This window comes from Trichosurus vulpecula, chromosome 9 (assembly GCF_011100635.1).
Source record: "Trichosurus vulpecula isolate mTriVul1 chromosome 9, mTriVul1.pri, whole genome shotgun sequence".
Taxonomy (NCBI): Eukaryota; Metazoa; Chordata; class Mammalia; order Diprotodontia; family Phalangeridae; genus Trichosurus; species Trichosurus vulpecula.
Window position 1 is genome coordinate 48373054 of NC_050581.1, and position 20813 is coordinate 48393866.

The 20813-nt window shown below is 37.2% G+C and overlaps 1 protein-coding gene across 3 annotated transcripts in view; it reads right to left on the reverse strand.

Moving 5' to 3' along the window:
* The window catches only part of CLEC16A (C-type lectin domain containing 16A), a 234537-nt gene that overhangs the window by 173347 nt on the left and 40377 nt on the right, over positions 1-20813 (reverse strand). For all 3 annotated transcript variants that reach the window (XM_036739004.1, XM_036739005.1, XM_036739003.1), the window contains exon 10: positions 8134-8362. In XM_036739004.1, coding sequence (XP_036594899.1) covers positions 8134-8362 — 229 coding nt within the window. The remainder of the gene's footprint in view (positions 1-8133; positions 8363-20813) is intronic.

Consider the following 20813-nt stretch of genomic DNA (forward strand, 5'->3'; position numbering starts at 1 on the left):
TCTTATCACCTATGCATCAAATTCAAATAACATATTGAATTTCAAGCCTCTCCAAACTACCCATATCCTAGTTTTTCATCTATTTCCTTATCCATCATCTCTATCCATTTAACTGTTATTAGCTGTATTAGTTATATCAGTCTGGTGCAACTGTGTGGAGGATGGAGTATAGACTAGTAGAAGCTACAAAAATGAACACCTATTAGGAAGCTATTACAAAAGTCAAGGTAAGAATTGATAAAGGGCTGAATTAAGGTGGAAGCTATGGGAAGAGGAAGAAAGGAACAGAAGCAAGAGGAGTAGAACTACAATCAACAACACTTGGCAAATGACTGGAAATGAAGGTAAATGAGATAGACAAGTGAAGGATGACTCACAATCTGGGTTGATACATTCTATTTCACACATGTTGAGCCAGTGATGCCTGTGGAACATAGGACAAGCGGAAATATCAATAGACAGTTGGAGATATGGGACAGGAACTCAGAAGAGAATTAGGGCTCCATCTGAAGATTTGGAAATCATTTGCTTTATCTAGCAGTAGGAATGTGGAGAACGTATTGGAGGATATGATCAAGAGTCACACAGAATGGGCAGGCATGGTTGAGTTAAAATCTACATCATTTGAAGAAGCAACAATTCAGAGACTTGGTTAAGAATGTATTTTATTTATTCATATACTAAGGTCCCTTTGCTGATCAACAACACACATCTGTAATACAGATGGTCAGAGTTAGGAGCCTAGTATGTGGCCACAGAACAAGAAAAACTCATTGTCCCACATGGGATTGAAATACGTCTTTGAATTCATTTGCAGCGCTTTAATCAACAGACCTAAGCAGATACAAATGAGAAGAGAAAGGAGGGAGAAAAGTGGTGCATATGGGAGAGAGAAGTCGTGTGCTACCAATAAGTGCCTTGGATTCCACTTTAATAGCATCCATGACAATGACTGCCTGCTTTACATTAAACCACAGGCTGAATCCATTTCTACATGGCTTTAAAAGATGTAGAAAGTCCAAATCTTTGTCTGTTGTCAAGATGGCTGTTGTTGCTGGGAAAAGACAGTCTAGTTGTAGGTTACTGAGTGAAGTACTAAGTAGTGTGGGCTGGGGAAAAGAATAAGAACCCAAATGGGTCACACTCCAATTATGAACCTAACAATTGTGAAATGTACTTCAGCAAAGTTCCCGAATTTCTAATGCCTCCATTTCACTGTTTTAAAAATTGCAGTAATTTATCCACTTTATAAGGATAATGTACACTTTAATCTGCTCACTTTTTGTGAAATGAAACACTTTTCAGGGAAACAGAATAATCATTAAATATCTTTTGGTTGAAAAACTTTAAGGATTCTATCTCTTGTTATCTTTCATCCATTTCCCATCAATCATAATAAGGAATAAAAAATAAGCTACAACATATGTTGTTGATATGTTGAATTGAGTAAGTAATGATACAAGATGAAGAGGATAAGAAAAAGGATTCAAAATAAAGGTTAACCTACTGTGAAAAAAAAAGCACTGTTAGGTTCGTAGGAAGCCAAGGAAAGACAGAATTGGATTGGCTCACTATGAACAGAATTTCAAGAGGCAAAAGCAGTTGAAGTACATACACATCCCACATGGGTGGATTTTGGGGTATATGTGTTTGGGTACTGAGTTCCCTTTCCCCTCACCAATCTTATACCAAGCCCCTATGCATATATACTTTCTGTATTGTGTTAGAATAGAAGCAGGATGAATTCTGAATAATTTATTGGAAAGTTACTTACTACAAGATGTACCCCCTCCTCCAAACAACAAAGCCATATTATATATGTCAATCTTCCTCTTAAGCCTGAAAAATTATCATTCCCAACTCTTTCCACAAGTGCTTTAAAACATTCTCTCCCCTTACCACACCCACAGTGAAATTATTAGAACACGACCACAACAGGTTTGGTGGATAGCTAGAGAAAAGGGGCTCGATAAATGTAGCTAGATATTTCATATCAATAGAGAAGACCATTAGATTCCGCACTGTGGACTTTCCTGCCAAACACAGACACATCCCTATCAAGAAAACTGGCATATTCACTGGTATTTTATAGTCTGATCTAGTCCTAGGTAAGGCAATAGGATAATCTAAAGATAATTTCTTCTGCAGGGTCTAAGAAGGAATCTCCTGCTTTCTTTGGTAGAGTAACTATAAATTTTGCTAGCTTCACTGCAAAGCAATCATGTCTTTAATTCAGAACATACTAATGAGTAAAGCAAGAAGGTTTAGGCCGTTTATTTTACAGGTTATTCTTCAGTTGCTCTAGTTCAGAAGCTTTTAAGTCTGGAGTCCAAAAAGCTTTTTTATATTTTGATAACTGTATTTCTACATAATTGGTTTTTATAAAATTATTATTCTGAGAAGAGGTCCATAGGCTTCACCAGACTGCCAAAAAACTCCGTGACACATAAAATTTAAAAATCTCTGCTCTAGTTTAAGCTGCAGTGAGCAAACTGTAGATAAAAGGTAACTTTAAAATGAAATTGGAGAATGTCAATTGTTTCCATAAGCAAATAAATGAAACTAGCTAAAATTTGCTAAGCAAAAAGTTAACTAGTTTATTCCCATTGTTCAGAACTACTTTTTCTCTTAATACATTTACAAAATGTATCTAATAAAAACTTTACATGCAGACTAGAAACTGAACTGAAAAGCCAAAACGAACTTTATATATAGAGAAGTTAACCTTCCAGACAGGTGACTATCATTTCTTCAGCTATTTGATCCCATGACAGAACTTGTCTTTTTTTTTTTAAATATCCAGTATCTACAAAATTATGTGCACTATGAATTTCTTTAATGGTTTCAAAATGAGAGGACAAAGGCTTATGACCTGAGGGAGATTAAGATATCTTTTTTTCATGCCAACCAAGGTTTGAGTATGGGTGCAACATCTAGGCTAATCTCATTGTTAATTATTTTAGTTACACAAGTTCAGATGATACAGTTAAATAAGATCAGGGTAGTGTTTTGCCTTATGACCACACCATGCAGTCCATGTGTTTATACATATAAGCCTCTTATTCCATTAGCCTACTTATGCAGATAAACACAAATGGGGTCACAAGTGGGCTGTCACAAAATTAATGATGTGAACAGACCCCCAGTGGCAGCATCTGGAAATTTAGCTGATCCCTTCAAAAGAAGGGGGGGGGGCGCCTTTGGAGGCAGGAAAGGCTTCTTTTTTATCTTTGTATCTTCCTCTCCTCCTTCTATGCCTTCTCCACAGTCCCTCCCCACCAAGTGCTTCACATACACAAGTAGGTACTGGTTGGAGTCATTCACCTCTAATAATCTCTTTTTACTTTTTTAAACATTTAGAAAATAGGATTGGCCAATGTTTCTAAACAAGCTAAATCAGTCTCCTGATGCCTCAATCAACCTGCCAGGAAGAAATAAGGCAGAAGGGGAGAAAATGTTAAGAAAATTTGGAAAGAATTAAATGCACCACGTATACAGACACCAGGGGTGGTGGTAATGAGAATAAAAGGAGGCTATCTATACAAGTAAATATGATTACTTCATCATCTAAGCTTTTTATGGCACACCATAAGGAAGGTATTACTACATCCTCCTAACACCAAAAACTACAGATGAGGCAAACAGGTCTAGAGATCTTAAGTGACTTGACTAAAATAACATAGTGAATCTGTAAGTAAGTCAGGACTGGAAAGAATACATAGGTTTAGAGATGGCAGGGACCTTAAAGATTATCTACTACAACTCCCTCATTTTACAGATTGGGTAACTGAAGCCAAGAGAGAAAAGATGACTTTTCCAAGACTAACAGAGCTAAAAATTGAATCCAAATCTTCTGAGTCCAAATCTTTCCACCATGCTACAATGACGCTCTTAAATCAGATCGCCTATCTTATAATCCACTTTGCTTTTCGTACATTGCTAGGAACACGAACAAAGAAGTGTGTCTTCTCTCTATTTTGCAAGAACTTCTGGAAAACTTTGAAGGTAAAAATTGGATTTAGACCAATATATTACTTCTTATACCATAATGAACTCAAATGGACACTCTGTCTAAATATTTTTTTTCGTAAATTAGAGGAGAATGAAACAAGGGGAAGAGTTCGTAACCAAAAAAAAGAGAATGATGATTATAAAAGATAAAACAGACAATTCTAATTACATAAAGTTAAAAAGATTTTTGCAAAACGAAATCAAAGCATCCAGAATAAAAGAAGGATCTTGAAAGGAAAAAAAAAATTTTGTAGCAAATTTCTCTGAAAAAAATCTAGTTTTATATACATAAGCATATATGAATGTATATATACGTATGTGTATGTAAATGTAAATATGTGTAACTAATAAAAATGGGTAAGAACAAAATCCACTCAGCAAAAGATGTTCAAAGGTACTTTTCAAAAGATGAAATGGAGACTGTCAATGTGAAAGAACGCTTCAAATCACTGATTATAAGAAAAATGCAAATTAAAACAACTTGGAGGTTTTACCACATGCCCATCAGATTGGCAGCAATGAAAATTGTATATGTCAGAAGGGTTGTGAGTAAACAGGACCACTAATGTACTGTTGATGGAACTGTAAATTAGCCCAATTATTCTGAAAACCAATCTGAAATTATACTCTATATATCCGTAACCCAATGAAAGTTACTAGAAAACATTAAAGACTTCAAACATAGGTGGTATGGTAAACGGCAACACAACTGACAGAAATAAGGCAAGAGGAGCAGGTTTAGGGAGAAAGGGAAACCTAGTTTCGGACTTAGGAAACATTCATTTGGCAATTAATCATATACTATCCTAGTGACATTTCTTGGAGTTGTTGTATTTACTTGGTATTTAAGTCTTGTGTTATTATTTAGCTTTTCTCTTGTTCTTTTCCAACAAAAGAATAGACACTAGGTGCAGAGACCAAGGTTTATACTACTTTGAATCCCTTACAAAGTCTAGTGCAAGGCCTTCAATATAGTAAGTATTTAACAACAAATGCTTGTGGAAAAATACTTTTTAACTAATTACCAATTTTTTTTCATAAGCCATTGATCCACAGGGGAAAGTAAACTGTGGGTCAAATAAAAGTAAAAGAGCAACAAGTGAGAATCACAAATGATTAAAAATTGGTTGCCAGCTGTCAAGCTGTCAACGCAAAGACAGCCCAATAAATCTGAACATAGTGGAACTCAACAACAGTCTTTTTTATTAATTCTTAACTTATTTTTAGTTTTCAACATTCACTTCCACAAGATTTTGAGTTCCAAACTTTCTCCCATCTCTCACCTCCCCCCACAATGGCATGCATTCTGATTACCTCTTCCCCCAATCTGCCCTCCTTTCTGTCAGCCCCTCTCCTCTTATCCCCTTCCCTTCTATTTTCAACAACAGTCTTTAGGCACTAAAAGTATGCTTTTACAAAAGGCTTATGTTTTTCATGAACTTGATTTTATTAAGTAATGGGTCAGAGTTAGCTTTCAGACAAGTAGTAAAATGCAGTGGTAATGAGACTCTGGAGAAGAACCTAGATTCGAATTCTAGCTTATCTAAAATACTGCTACTAAATTATCTATCTATTATTAAATTACCTACTTATCACCTTTGTGACTTTGTGCAAGTGACTTAACCACTCTATGCCTCAGTCTCCTTTCCTGGAAAATGAAAAGGGTTGGTCTAGAATATGACCTCTAAGGTCCCTTCCAGATTTCAATCTGGGAAGTTTCCCACATCAGCCATAACTGAACTGAGGGCTTCCATCAGAAAGGGTGAAATTCCACCAAATCATGCTCCTTTTTATTTGGGGAAAGGCATCACATTTTCTTTGTTCTTGCCTATCTGCGCAAGAAATGACTAAAACATCTCTAGCTCCGAGGCCATCTGACCACTATTTCCCAGAAGTATGAAGAATGTGATGCACTGTAGGACTTAACACTAGCAGCCTCTTCTGACAGGTAAACAAAGAGCCTTTAAATCTTTTGCAAAGTTCTATTTATTCAGCTGGAGTACAAATTCTCTTCCAAGTCACATGGATTAAACTCAGTGTTATTTCACCCTAATATAGATACAGCCTAAAAGAGAAACATACTCAGATCCCTCCCTCATTACTTGAATACGAGACACAAAAAGTTTAAGAATGTAATCATCTTTGCCAAATCAGGATTTTCTTTGCACAATGGGTGCATGATCATCATGTTTATTTAAGGCCAGTTAGATGGGAAGATGACAAATATACCATACTTAGGAATGACTAACTTGTTAAAGAAAATGTAAGGGCACCAAAAATGCTGACAGGGTCAATGAAAGTTATGTCTGTACGCGCTATGAAATAAGTATCAGCTGTACAAGCAAATCCACTAGTGGGAAACTCCTATGCCCTGCTCATCCTGGTAGAAAATTAAGAGCTTTCCAAATACTATTTTAAGAGGTTTGTGAAAATGCCCATTATCCATAAGCATCATCCTCCAGGGCTGACTGGTGCAAAGGACATGGAGTTCTTCAAAGAAAAGGGTCTCCTCTAGCTCAAGTCCACCCACTAATTTGAGCAACCTGAGCACAGCCACTGTCTTAAGAGTAGCCTAAGTTCTTGATTTCAGCTTGTGTGTTTTGGGATGGCACCGGAATGCTGACTAACTCGATTTTGATTCCATAGCAAACCCCATAAGGCTCTGTCCATACCACAGTTAGTCATGGCCAATGCAACGTTAAAGATTATCCCTTAAAAGGGATGGAACAAAGGCACTACATTTTCCCAGAAGAAAGGAACATGAGTAGAGTATGTAAAACATCTTTTTGAAAAGAGAGTTAACACTTTCTCTGAAACATTAACTAGATAGGGCTAACCTATTATAAATTTTCTCCAGTTTAAAAAAAAACACTCCATATGTGTCTTTACTCTGTACATTCCCCTCTATTTTGTCTGTTTCTTCATTTCTCCCAAAAGTCAACTTCAGAATTTTTCAAAAGTTTGCCAAAAAAGAAAACCCAAACCCATGTCACCTCCTCCTTTCAACAAATATGTCTTAATTTATATCTTGCTCTAAAAAGACATGTTATTGAAGTTTAGGCATCTTTTTCTCAAAAGTCTCAATACATATTACTAACGCATCAATGAAAGAAACACTTCTCAAATACTTAATGAATATGTAATCACTAAATCCATCATAAGACGCCAAGTGCCAAGAAAATCCCAACACAGAAGGAGGATGGAGTCTTGGCTGGGGCTGGGGAGAGGTGCATTTTTTCCCAAAAAAAAAAAAAAAATGAATTCTAAATCTCTGATTTGCTGTTCTAGACCCTATGAGAAATATATCGACTACCCTAACAGAGTGCTGAAATAGCTGGCTGAAGAGCATCCCCTAATGGTGCATCAATACAAAAAGACAGCTATAAGAATGTAATGCCCTAGCACCGTGGAACAGCAGACTACCAAAGGCTTTGGAAAAAAATGGGCTCTCTTGTCTGTCACAAGACCTCTGTTTTGATCTCATCTGCAAAGAACCACCACTACTACCAAAATCACCATTCACAAAGAACAGACTTGTTGGGAATGTTGTAGAAAGCATTCTTGATCAGGTATGGTTTGGACCAGATCACCTTTGAGGTTCCTTCCAACTTTAAGATTCTGCAAGGTCTTAAAGTACATAGGCTTAAAACACAACAGAAGGAATTATACGACATTTTATAAGCAACGTTTTCTACAAACACGAATACTACTTTCTGAATGGTAGATTACATTGAGATGGGAAGTAAAAAATAAACCAGAAATATCAAAAGGAAAAAGGAATTTAAGATTCTACTTATTAAGCAAATGTATATATAGTACTGGTACACCTCACTTTAAACACATTTGCTACCTGAAAATCTGAATTTACAAAGAGATTATTGTTTTACAAAAAAATACAACATAAAACTTTCTTAAGATATCTAAGAAATTTTAATTTTTTAAAAATCCAATTAGAAAGATTTTTTTAAGGAACGTACTTTACATTTTACATAAAACCAGGTAAAAGAGGACTATAATTGAATTAAAAGAATATATATTACAAACAAGAAATTTATTTTGACAGAAACAGTATTTCTAATTAAATATCAGTCAACATATTTTTTGATTCATTGATCTACTCACCTTCACTGTCCCCACTTGTCTTGATGCCTTTTGAACTGCCTTCTATACCTTTAGCCTTATCAGCATCTTCCTGGGTTTCTTCAGGGCCTTTCTCTTCTTCTTCTTCCTCACCAACATTTTTATAGTTGGGTCTCTTTTGCAGCCTTTTCTTTCCTTTCTGCTTATTTATTTCAAGAGATCTTTCCAGTGACTCAGTTGGTTTAATGAAACACCTAATGCTGGACTTTGCCTAGAAGATTCAAGCATGGAGGACACATTTTAAGTATGTGAAGACTCACTTTAATTTGCTACAGAGAAACGTTTATCCACATAAAAAGATTCTCCAAAAGAACAAATGTTAAGTTAATGTTTTACAAAATCACTTTTCCCTGGTCAATCAAAGCAGTTCAATAAATTACAACTTTCCGTTTACCCTCATGAATTACTCACAACAGATTTTTCATCACTAGTATATTATGTAAGTCTACTTTCAGGCATTCTTAATCAAAAATACAAATATATACAAGAAATACTAACTAAAATATAGACTAAAGTAAAATATATTTAGGAAGTTAAATTTGTTGTCAAATCCATTCCACCTCTAAAAACCCTATGATCCTAAAATCTAAAACTAATCATGAATTTTTATTCACCTCATTTTAGATTATCCATTCTACTGTTCCACTATTCACATAAATCCCTAGTTAAAAAATGACCTATACACAAAGCCATACATTATACTAGTTTTCAACCATCAAAAGAATACTGATCACAAAACAAAAGCCTCCCTAACATATTTTGAGAGGACAGGAAACTTCTGTCAACATCTGATTTATATTATTGGTTCATTAAAACATAGATCAATATGCCATCTTTCTTTTGAAGAACTCTAACAGGGAATATCAAAGACTTTTTATTTACTTGCCTAAAAACAAGGAGAAGAAAAGAATAGATCTTAAAAACTGTTTATTTCAATACCAACTCCCAGTTGAATACAAGTTAGTTTTAGAACAGATAACAACAAAATCAAAATATTTCCAAAAGCATATTAAAGACTACATGTAGAGCTTCGCCAAAAGGATACTAGATGGATCATGAAACTCATACGGATTAACTTATAAGATTCTATCTGTAAATAACTACAAACTCACTGATAACATGTTATAGTGTAGTATGTATATTTTCCATTATTTTATAGAGACCAATTGCAAAAAAAAAGTACTTATATATCATGAAGGGTGAAGTATTAATGACTTGTGTGCAGAAAGTGCAGCATAAACGTTACCAAAAAGACATATGACCAGAAAAGGAGGTGAGTCTCTCATATGGCTAGAGTGAAGGATAATTAATAAGATAGTTCTGCTATACCGGTACTTGAATGATATCTAGAAACCTAAAGAAAGGTACTCACATTTTGGGTGGATCCCCTGTAGAAGCTCTGTAAGAGAACTTGGACAAGAGCCTCACAGTGTGAGAAATCATAGGAGAGGTTTAGATCTACACCACTGGGAAGGTGGGAAACAGTAACCATATAAATAATAATAAGACAGCTAACATTTAAACACCATTTTATGGCTTGCAAAATGCTTTACAAGACATTATCTTACTTGAACTTCCTTATCAGCTTGTAAAGCAGGTGCTATTATCATCTTCATTTTATAGATAGGGAAACTGAGGCTGAGAGATTCAGTGAGTTGTCTGAGGTCACAAAGCTGGCAGATGTCTGAGTCAGGATTCAAGCCCTAGGTATTCCTAACTCCTACTGCTGTTCTACCCATGTCACCAGCAGCTGCTTGGGATCAAGGTCACAAATACACTATAACAGAAGTGGCAAACTCTGGGCAGTGGCCCATACTGCTAAATCAGACTAAAATGTAATTAGGGAGTGGTTAACAAAATAAACTTGAAACTCAAACATGGACTTGCTACTGCCATTCTATTTTTTCCTATATGTCAAGTTTTAACTAGGAAACAATATTTAAAAGTGTTTTAAACCTTTAAAACACAATTATCATGGAAAAGTTGAATCAACTTTAACCCTTAATACAGGGTTATAGGTAGGATTTATTTTCTTCCATTATGACACCAATTTTAAAAGCAGAAATAGCACATCCTCTAAGAAGTTAAATTTTGTTTCAGATTTGACTTAACCTAGGATGTCGGTATCTTTTGCTTATGTCCCCTTCTATCTACCCACCCAGCAATGAGCCTAATTCAGGCCTCCACCTCCTGACCTATTACAACAATCTCTTACTCAGTCAGCTTGCCTCTCCCTTCTCCACACAGATGCCAAAATGATTCTCTTAAAGCACACCTCTGACCATGTTACCTCTCTCTCCTTCCCCTCAATACACTCTAGTACCTCTAAGATCAAAATCAAACATCTATTCAGTATCTAAAGCCCTTCAAAGAATGACTCCAATTTACCTTACTGTCTTATTACATATTACTCCCATCTGCACACTACAGTTCAGAGAACTGGACTTCTTTGCAGTTTCCATCTCTGTGCTGTTATACGTGTACGGGTGGGACGTACTCCCAACTCACCTCTGCCTCTCAGAACCCCTAGTTTCCTTCAAAGCTCAATTCAAGTATCACCTTCTCTAGGAATCATTTTCTGGTCCATCATTCTCCCCCTCAGCTACTAATCCCCTCCCCTAATTAATTATCTTTTATTTATTTCATAGGTATGCAAACACATACATATGTTGTCTCCTCCGACAGAATGTGAGCTCCTCCTGGGCAGAGATTTTTATTTTGAATTTGTATCTCCAGGGTCTAACACAATGTTTGGTATATAGTGGGCACTTAATAAATGCATGCTATCTGAATAATGTCTTATACTACCAAAAAAAAAATCTAGGGGGCAGCTAGGTGATGCAGTGAATAGAGCACCAGCCCTGGAGTCAGGAGGACCTGAGTTCAAATCCAGCCTCAGACACTTGACACTTACTAGCTGTGTGACCTTGGGCAAGTCACTTAACCCCAACTGCCTTGCCTTCCCCCTCCAAAAAAAAATCTAAATTACAAGGTTGAATGTAAAATAACAACCATACTTAGTATGTTAATTTACCTTAGATAAGTTCAACTAAACTGTTAACAGACAAAAGTTATAAGGGTTTTTAAGCCTTTGTTCTTAAAAAGAAAAAATAGAGCACATTAACAGACAAATGTGCTTAAGTGGCCTAAATCGGCCACACAAAGATGGTCACGCTCTTGATCTTGCCATCTTCCACAAGTGCAACACCTCCATGATCAAATAATGTCAAAATCCTCTTATTCATCCATAATTTATTGGCTTTTCACCTTTCCCTCTGCCTTTCCTTTAAAAACCCTATTCTTCTTCCACACTATGACCTCCAATCCTTTGACTCCTCAATTCTCTCTCAGACTTCTCCCTTGCACTAACCACTCTCCCCTTTTTTGACCCCATCTTGACCCTTTGGTGAAGCAATTCAACTCTACACTGTCCTCCTCTCTTGAATCCCTAGCTCCCTTATCATGTCATCAATTAAGCCTTACCAAACCTCAGCCTTAGATCACACCTATCATTTGCTGCCTTTGCTCCAACACACATACTACTGAATGAAAGATGAGAAAATCACATAACCATTCTGACTGGATCCACTACAAATTTAAAATATTACACCACCTCAACTAGGCCTTCTCTGCTACTAGGCAATCCTACTATACCTCCCTTATCGATTCACTATCCCGCTCTCCACAATGGCTCTTCTAAACCTTTTCATCCCTCTTCAAACCTCCCATGGCTCCCTCTCCCCCATTGTCTTAGCTCTCAATTTAATACCTGTATGAACTCTGACATCATTTAACCTCTCTGGGCCGCAGTTTCCTCATCTGGAAAATGAGGGAGTTGAACTAGACAACCTCTAAGGTGTCTTCTAGCTCTAGATTTATGATCGCATAACACACACACACACACACACACACACACACACACACACACACACACACAATCTTTTCTTCTCCAGGTCAAACATCTAAAATTCCTTTACCCTATCCTTATATAGCATAGGTTTAAGTCTCTTCACCATTCTGGTTCACCCTCTGGATACGGTCCAGCTTTAGTCTAAAGTCTTTGACTGATTTATTGAGAAATGTTCTCATCTGGTTAAGATACCAGGGTGTATCATCTTGTCACTTACTTTTAAGTGGCATGGGGTAATTGACTGACCAACTCAATGATTCCCACCCTTACACTAAAATGTGGTGTCCAGAAAGGAATACAATATTCCAGAAGTGTTCTGACCCAGGAAAGTATAGCAGGACTAACAGACTCCTTTGTTCTGTATATACTTAACTCTAGTAAAGTAGCCTAAGAATACATTTGCTTTTTAAGCTACTATTGTGACATTCTCTATACATACAGAGCTTGAAGCCTACTAAAAACTCTAGATCTTCTTTTATATGAACTGCTGTCTAATCCTCTCAGCCCTAATCGGGAGCACTGTTCATCTTTGTAAACCAAGTGCAAGTCTTTAGATTTATCCCTATTAAATTTCACATTCTCAGATTCGGTCCATCATCCTGAATCATGTCTGTATATGTCTGGAGCCCACTCCCTTTGTCTTCATTTCTAGCAAATAAAATCCTTCTCTTCTTTCAAGGCCTAGCTCAGTGAAGCCTTTTCAATGAAGCTTTCTCTAATTCTCTCAGCAGAAAGTCATCACTCCTTTCTCAGATTTTTCTAAAGCAGACTGTCTGATCTTTCTCCTCACAATCTACCGTGTATTATACTTATTTTGGAAATGTTTTATCCTTCCATTAATGTTGAAGGCAGTCCTCAATAGCAGTAGATGTGGAATCAGAAGACTCAGATTCTACCGGCATATACAACTTGTAAAGAACCAGGCATACAAGAGCAGACAGAGAATGTGCGCTCTGAGCCAATGATACCGGCCTTCTTGCTGTTTTTAGCACATAACACTCCTTCACAGGACTCAGCCTTTTCATTGGCCATTCACTGTCTCTGGAATGTTATCCTTCTTCCCCTCCATTTCCTAGATTCCTTGGCTTCCTTCAGGATTCAGTTCCAATATTACCTTCTGCAGGAGGCCTTTCCCCATCCCCCACTGCTAGTGCCTTCCCTCAGAGATCACTTTCCTTTTACTCTGTATGGATCTCATATATACACAGTTGTTTGTATGTGAGTGCCTAGAGGGCAGCAATTTTTTTTGCTCCTCTATGTATCCCTGCTGTTTAACACAGTGCCTTGCACACAGTAAACCCTTAACAAATGCTTGTTGACTGAGCACAGAAGTATACATCTCATTTATGTAACTGTTTCCTTACTGTCCTCTCCATTAGAATGTGAGTTCCTTGAGGGCAGGGACTGGCCCCAGTCTATCTTTGCCATCCTCTTATACATTACTTCCCTCAACATATGCTGTGATCCAGTGACCCTGGCCTCCTTGTTATTTCTCGAACAATATGCTTCATTTGTCTACTCAGAGCATTTCTGTACCTCCCTCTAAGAATACCCAAAATTAATCCTGTATCTATCTTTTTGAACCTATCTTTCTCCCCCATTCACAATGAGCTCTCTGAGAATACGGATTGTTTTTTGCCTTTCTTTGTATCCCCAGTGTTGAACAGTGCCTGGCAAATGGTAGGCACTTAATAAATGCTAGTCGATTGACTGTATCCTTACAGAAGAAAACAGTGCATGGCACGTAATAAGTACCTTATAATTGCTTACTGACTGAATGAATGCAGGAATTCCAAGAGTTCTGAATCTCTGACTATATTACACCCCCATACCTGTCTAGGGGCAGGCAACTAGGTGGCACAGCGGATAGAAGCTTACCTTCATGAATTCAAATTTGGCCTCAGACACTTACTAGCTGTACACAAGTTATTTAACTCCGTCTGCCTCAGTTCCTCATCTGTAAAATGAGCTGGAGAAGGAAATGGCAAACCACTCTAGTATCTTTTCCAAGAAAAACCCAAAATGAGGTCACAGAGAGTTGGACAGAACTGAAGTGACTGAACAACATTATCTGCCTATCTGGCAATAAGGATCTGCAACATCATCCTTTTAGCTTAAGATTTCGATCCAGGTTAAAATGCAAATAAACCTGAAGGGTAAAATAAGGCAGCCTTCAGTTAAGTACATCTCAATGAGGACAGATGTTGATATTTACATCTTTCCCTAGCAATAGCCAAAGAATGAAGGCTTTAAAGAAACTACATTCTTGTAACACCAAAGATACTGCCTGGGAGTAAACTAGGCAATTTGAAGTTCACTGTGGTCACAAATTTAAGTTACTGATTAGCATTAACGTTCACTAAAGTTCTACTTGGATCCATCTATCAAAGCAGAAAGCATAAATCAAAGTCATGTTGAGTAACTGGAACATGCAATGAGATTAATTCTCTTAACAGAAAGGAAATTCCCTTAAAATCCCTTTAACTTGGCCATTACAACTATAGGTGTCCTCGAGGCTACTAAGATCAATTATGGGACTTCATCATGAGAGAATAATTTTTTTCTTAAAAAGATATGTGCAATTTGTGCTCACGAAAATATCCATGCTTTTAAAATACCATTACCTTTTATGTTAGGTAACAAATCTATAAATGATGCTAAAGATTTGTGAGAACAAAAGGGAAATACTATTTTCTCAGACAAGCAACTTCCTTCCCACTAGTCTTATTATATCTCAATAAAGGTCTTACTAAGGGGAAGTTAACAGTTTCATATACTACCTTCCCAAAACACAGAAGTTAGAAAAGTTCAGGATTTAGGAACACACACACACACACACACACACACACATATATAAATATATATATATATATATATATGTACGTATGTATGTATATATGTTTGATGAATATAGTATAGTGAAGGGAGAGCTGAGAAATTCAATACTTCATGTACTAGCTGTGTGACCTTGGGCAAGTCACTTAACCCCCAATTGCCCTGCCAAAAAACTAAAAAAAAAAAAAAAAAAGAAATTCAATACTTCATTGTTGGATCAGTATCTAGAAGAAGTAATACAACACTAGTAACAATAATAATAAAACCAAAATCATATTTAACATTTACATAGCACCTACTCTATAGTAGGCATTGTCCTTGAGCACTTTACAAGTATTGTCCCATTGATCCTCATGACAACTCTAGAAAGTAAGCGCCATTATTATCCTCATTTTACAGATGAGGAAACTGAGGCAAACACAAGTTAAATAATTGCTCAGGGTCACACAGCTAGCAAGCGTCTGAGGCCCAATTCCAGGCCTAGTGCGTTTTCCACTGCGCCACCTAACCTCCCCCCAAACCTAAGCAATCCCTGTCCATTTCAAATAAACCAACAATACAAAGAGCTTTCTAAACCAATCACCTAGCACATGTTCTTTAGACCTTTGGACGATTAAGCCTGCAAACACACGGAGAGACGCTGTGTTCTCAACTGACGTACACATATTATCATGCTATTCAAAATCAACGATGATCACAGCAATATAAGAGGAATCAAAATACAAACGACCATCTTGGCCTGGACGGCTTTGAAACAGGCTACCAGTTGTAAGCACATGATATAACCACCAAAAGGCATACAGATTTTTGTTCCAGAAAAAACTGATAAAATAGGTATATAGAAGACTGAATAAACTACAAGATGATGATAAGTATGCATGGATTGTATGCCAAACTGAAGTCCAAAAGTACATCCGGAATACAAAATACCCACATAGGGATCTGATAATGCAACTAAAGCTAATGTGAAAACCAAAACCTAAATAGGTACTGCTACTGACATGAAAATGCACTCCTCTAAGGGAATAAGCTATAGATCAAGGAGTACTGTATTGGTAAAGACATAAATACAATAAACTTTCATCTATCTGAAAAATCCAAACAAGGTAGCTCAAATAATCACCTACCACACGAAAGAATGCTCCAAATCACTAATAAAAATGCAAATGAAAGCAGCTCTGCAATAACAGCTTCCATCAGACTGGCAGGGATGACAAAAAGTCAAAGCTATTGGAAAGGATGCGGGAGAATACGTACACTGATGTACTGTTGCTAGAGCTGAGAATTGTTCCAATCACCCTGCAAAACAACTTGGCATTATACCCAAAAGGTACAAAACTACACATACTCTGACCCCATAATACAACTACAAGGCATATGGGGGCGGAGGGAAAGGAGTAAGATATCCAAAAACATTTATAGCAGCACTCTGTTTTTGGTAACAAAGAACTGAAAACAAAGTGGATATACTTGGTTGCAAAAAAATATCAAATATGACGGATTCAGTGCAACTCAGAAAAATCCGTGCCAACTGACACAGAATAAAATGAGTAGAACCAGGAGAATATACAGGATGGCCACAATAATGTGAATGAATGAAAAAAACACCTACTTAGTGCTTACTATATACACAAAGCATTGTACTAAACGCTAAGGATAAAAATAGAAAGAGTCTCTGCTCTCAAGAAACTCACATTCTAATAAGGGAGACATTGCACAGAGAAGGTTCCAACTAAAAGTCAAACAGGAGAGTCCCATAGTTCTTGGGGTGCAATATCAAAGTGGAAGATAATGCCGCTTCTTTAACATCATTTCGACTGATAAATCTTTATCTGTTTTTGATGATGAACTATTTGACACTTCCCAGGACTTTAGTGGTCAGAACTTTCTTTCCTGGGTCTTAAGTGTCTCCGGCTGCTGGGGAAGCAGGGGATACAGCATCTACAGAAACAGCCACCAGGCCCCATCTCCGGAGGGTTAGCCTTCCCCAGACGGTGGCTGCTGGTGCTCAGCTGGAAGCAGGGTCAGCAGTCTGGAGTACACTGCTATTTTGATGACCTCTGGGTTTAGGGTCTCCACTCACCCACCTCTTCCTCCTTTCTATCCCTCAAGATGCCTTGCTGCTTCAGCTAGGGTTAAACCAAAAAACACCTGTGCATATATACACACTCATTCACTTATTTCCAAGACATATTTTAACCTTCAACAGAAATGAGAAGATTTGTGCAAAATCGTGTAAAGGAAAGAGCACTTACCTCCCTTAGACTTGAAACCTGACTCTCACAACCTGAGTGACCTTGGCAAGTGACTCAGCTTCTTTGGACCTTGGCCTTCTATGCACAAAACAAGGTCCCTTTCAGTTCCTGATCCAGTGTCTGAATGTCTATGCCTTTAATATTTAAGTATGTATTGTGTACAAAGCAATGTGCTGGGAGAGACACAAGTTTAGATAAGATATGTATGGTATGTAATGGAATAGAAGTCTTTGACAGATAGTTAAAATAGACAATATCACATATTAAGTGCATTCTAGAGTTACAAAGTAGATCATTCAACAAGCATTTATTGCTTACTGTGTACCAGGAACTGTGCTAGGCACTTGAAATATTCAGACAAAAGAGAAACAATCCCTACTCTTAAAACGCTTACACTCTACCAGAGGAACAACGTGTGTAGAGGTAGTACGAAGAGGCTGATACCTACAGGTATCACCAAGGAAGTCAAGACAGAGAGACGGATGCTTGCCAGTTTGGAGAGAAATTTCCCACCATTCTCCTCAACTTCTGCTGGGGAGTTGAATTATCTCTTATAATAAGGAATTTTTTTAAAGATGAAAAATTCAACAAAACTAATTAAGACGTCAAAAAAATTTGATGTTCTATGCAATGTTCCACACTCACAGACAACTAGTTTGGCAAGGGAGTGGGGGGAGAAGCGTCTTCCCATGTCTCCTCTTTTGGCCAACTGTGGGTTTTTTAACTTCACAACAGTCACTTTCAACTGTTTAGTGGTTGTTCTTCATTTACAATGTTGTCACCATTGTCTATATTACTTCTTGCCTCTACTTAGTTTACACTGCATCCTTTCATATAAATCTTTTCTTGCTTCTCTGTATTCGTCACGTTTGTCTCTTGTAGCACAGCAACATTTCATTATATTATAGACCACAACTTGTTTAGCTATTTGATGGGCATCTACTAAGTTCCTAGTTCTTTGCTGCCACAAAAAAATGCTGCTATAAATATCATGGTGTATATGGATCCTTTCTTTTAATGGTCAATGATATCTTGTAGTATATGCCTATTACTGGGATCTCTAGGTAAAAGGGCAGAGAAACATTTTAGTCATTTTAACTGCCTAATTCCAAATTACTTTCCAGAATGGAACCAACTCACAGCTCCATGTATTTCCGCAATCCCTCCAACACTGATAATTCCCATCTTCTGTCATCTTTGCCAATCTGCTAAGTATAAGGTGAAAGGTCAGAGTTGCTTGGATTGCATGTCTCTTATTATTAGTTATCTGGAGCATTCTTTCATATGGTTTTTACGTTTTCAATTCTTCTTTTGAGAACTATGTGTTCATTCCCTTAGACTACTGATACATTAACAGTTTCTGGTATTTCTTCTTAACATCAGCCCAGCCCCACTCTCATCGAAGTCTATTACCTATCTTGCTTCTTTTGGATTAGATATTCCTTTCTAAAGTCACATCTCAGTTATGGGTCTCATTCAACTACATCTCAGCAGTACCTCTGAGGCCAAATTTGACTCGCTATGTTAAGAACTATAGTTCATCCTATGCGTTACTGAATACTCTGTGTATTTATTTTGTGAGGATCAGCCTAGCTAAATACAGAGAAGCTTATTACCAAGCTGGCAACAAAGTGATAACTTTTCTCTCAGACTATCTCTTAAGTTACGTAGGTAGTCTCCAGAGGAGAGAACCTACTGAAAAATCAGAGTTTTCTGAAGTATCTATGTAAAGTGTCCTTCTATTAAGAATTGCATCATGTTCAATTCATCAGGAATGCAAACTTTCAAGAAACACACATATTAATGCTAAGATAATGGGGATAGGGACTGTACATGTGTTTTCACTGGTATAGAGAATTCCCAGATAAGGAAACTCCCTCTACAAATGTAAGTTGGCACTTTCTTGCAACTTATAGACCAAAAGAGTTGTCTAGAGCCCTGAGAAGTTAAGTAACTTGCCCAGGGTCACATAGCCAGTATGTGCCAGGGGAAGGACTTGAACCCAAGACTTTCTGACTCCAAGACCTTCCTATTCACTATGCTAAGCTTATTCAATTAACCACAAAATCCCATTCCTTAACCACTCATCAAAGAGTAATTTAACCTCTCTCTCTGACTCAAGTTCCTTCATCTATAAAGTGAAGGTGTAGGGCCAGATGATTTCTAAGCACCTGGAGAAAAGGAATTGCTTCATTCTTTGTCAATGCCTAGAACAGTGCCTGGCACAAAGAAGGCACTCAATAAGTGCCTGTTGACTGATTGGATCTGCATTGGCAAAGGGAGTTTCCTCACTGGAAGTTCCCTATGCCAATGAAATTACAACTCTATAACACTTTAAAATGAGCACTACATTTTATGTTATTTCATTGTGTCCTCATAAAAACCTCATGAAGTAGGTGCTATGATTATCCTCATTTAGAGGAAACTGAAGGTCAGAGAAAAGTAACTTGCCCAAGATCACAAAGCTTATGAGTAGCGGGATTTGAATTCTGGTCTCACTCCAAGGCTTCTATTGTCCATTATAGAAAAAGATAGCTATAAGGATTTTCTAAGTGTAAACCTACTGTATGGGCAATGGAAGCTTACACTGGGAATTTTCTTTTATTCTACTAAATATTCTTATTTAACCAGAATAAGATGCTGAATGCTTCAGGAGATAACTGCATTATGGAGCTATAATTCCACTGAGGGATTACTGTGATAAACCACAATAACCATGTGAAAATGGAAAACACAAATTGAGTTCTAATTCTTTGTGGAAACATTTTATAACCTACCAATTAGGGAACTTGATTTATAGACATCTATTCACCCCCTCCTCCAATCACTATCAACTACCTCCCAGAAACCTATTATTACTTTCAGAATCATGGATATGCGTGCTTAACACCATCATTAATTCTTAGTTCACACATGAGGTCAGGGTTATACTATAATACATAATGAAATTATAATCATGATTTGAAGTTAAGATGCTTTGATATGTAGAAGACAATATTTAATGTCTGATTTAAATAACATATATTGGAAAGACAACAGGATAGCATATCACAATGGGTATTAATGCCTGAGAAACCCAAAGTAGATCATTAGTATTCTAAATGAGCAAACATGTAAGTAACAAAAGCAAGTAGCTTGTTGACTCATGGAACATCTCAGTGAGAATTCTCTAACAGAGAATGATATCAGTAACATTAAATCTTCTTGTGTAAAGGATAAATGATTCACCTATGGGAGATGTTTCAGATCTCTAAGGTACCCATGATCCTATGACCACCCTAATTTATTAAAGCAGGTCTTAGACATGAGCCAGTGAGGTTGCCAGAGGTGTCTACTTTTCACGATGTTATAACTCACTACACTTAAACAATCAATTGACCCTGTCAATTAATCTGTGTTTAGTAAATGTCTGCTACGGGGGTAGTCCTCTGCCATTGTCCCCCTCACCCCAAATCACTACTTCTACTGTGTTCCTGGTTAAATACTCTTAGTCCCTTCAACTGATTCTTATGAGGCATGGCCTATAGAACTATCTATCATAATCCTAATCACCCTCCTCCAGGTACACCCCTATTTATTAATGCCCTTCCTAAAATGTGGTGCCCTGAACTAAACTCAGTACTATACATGTGGCCTGACCAGAGCAGAGTAGAGGAGGATTA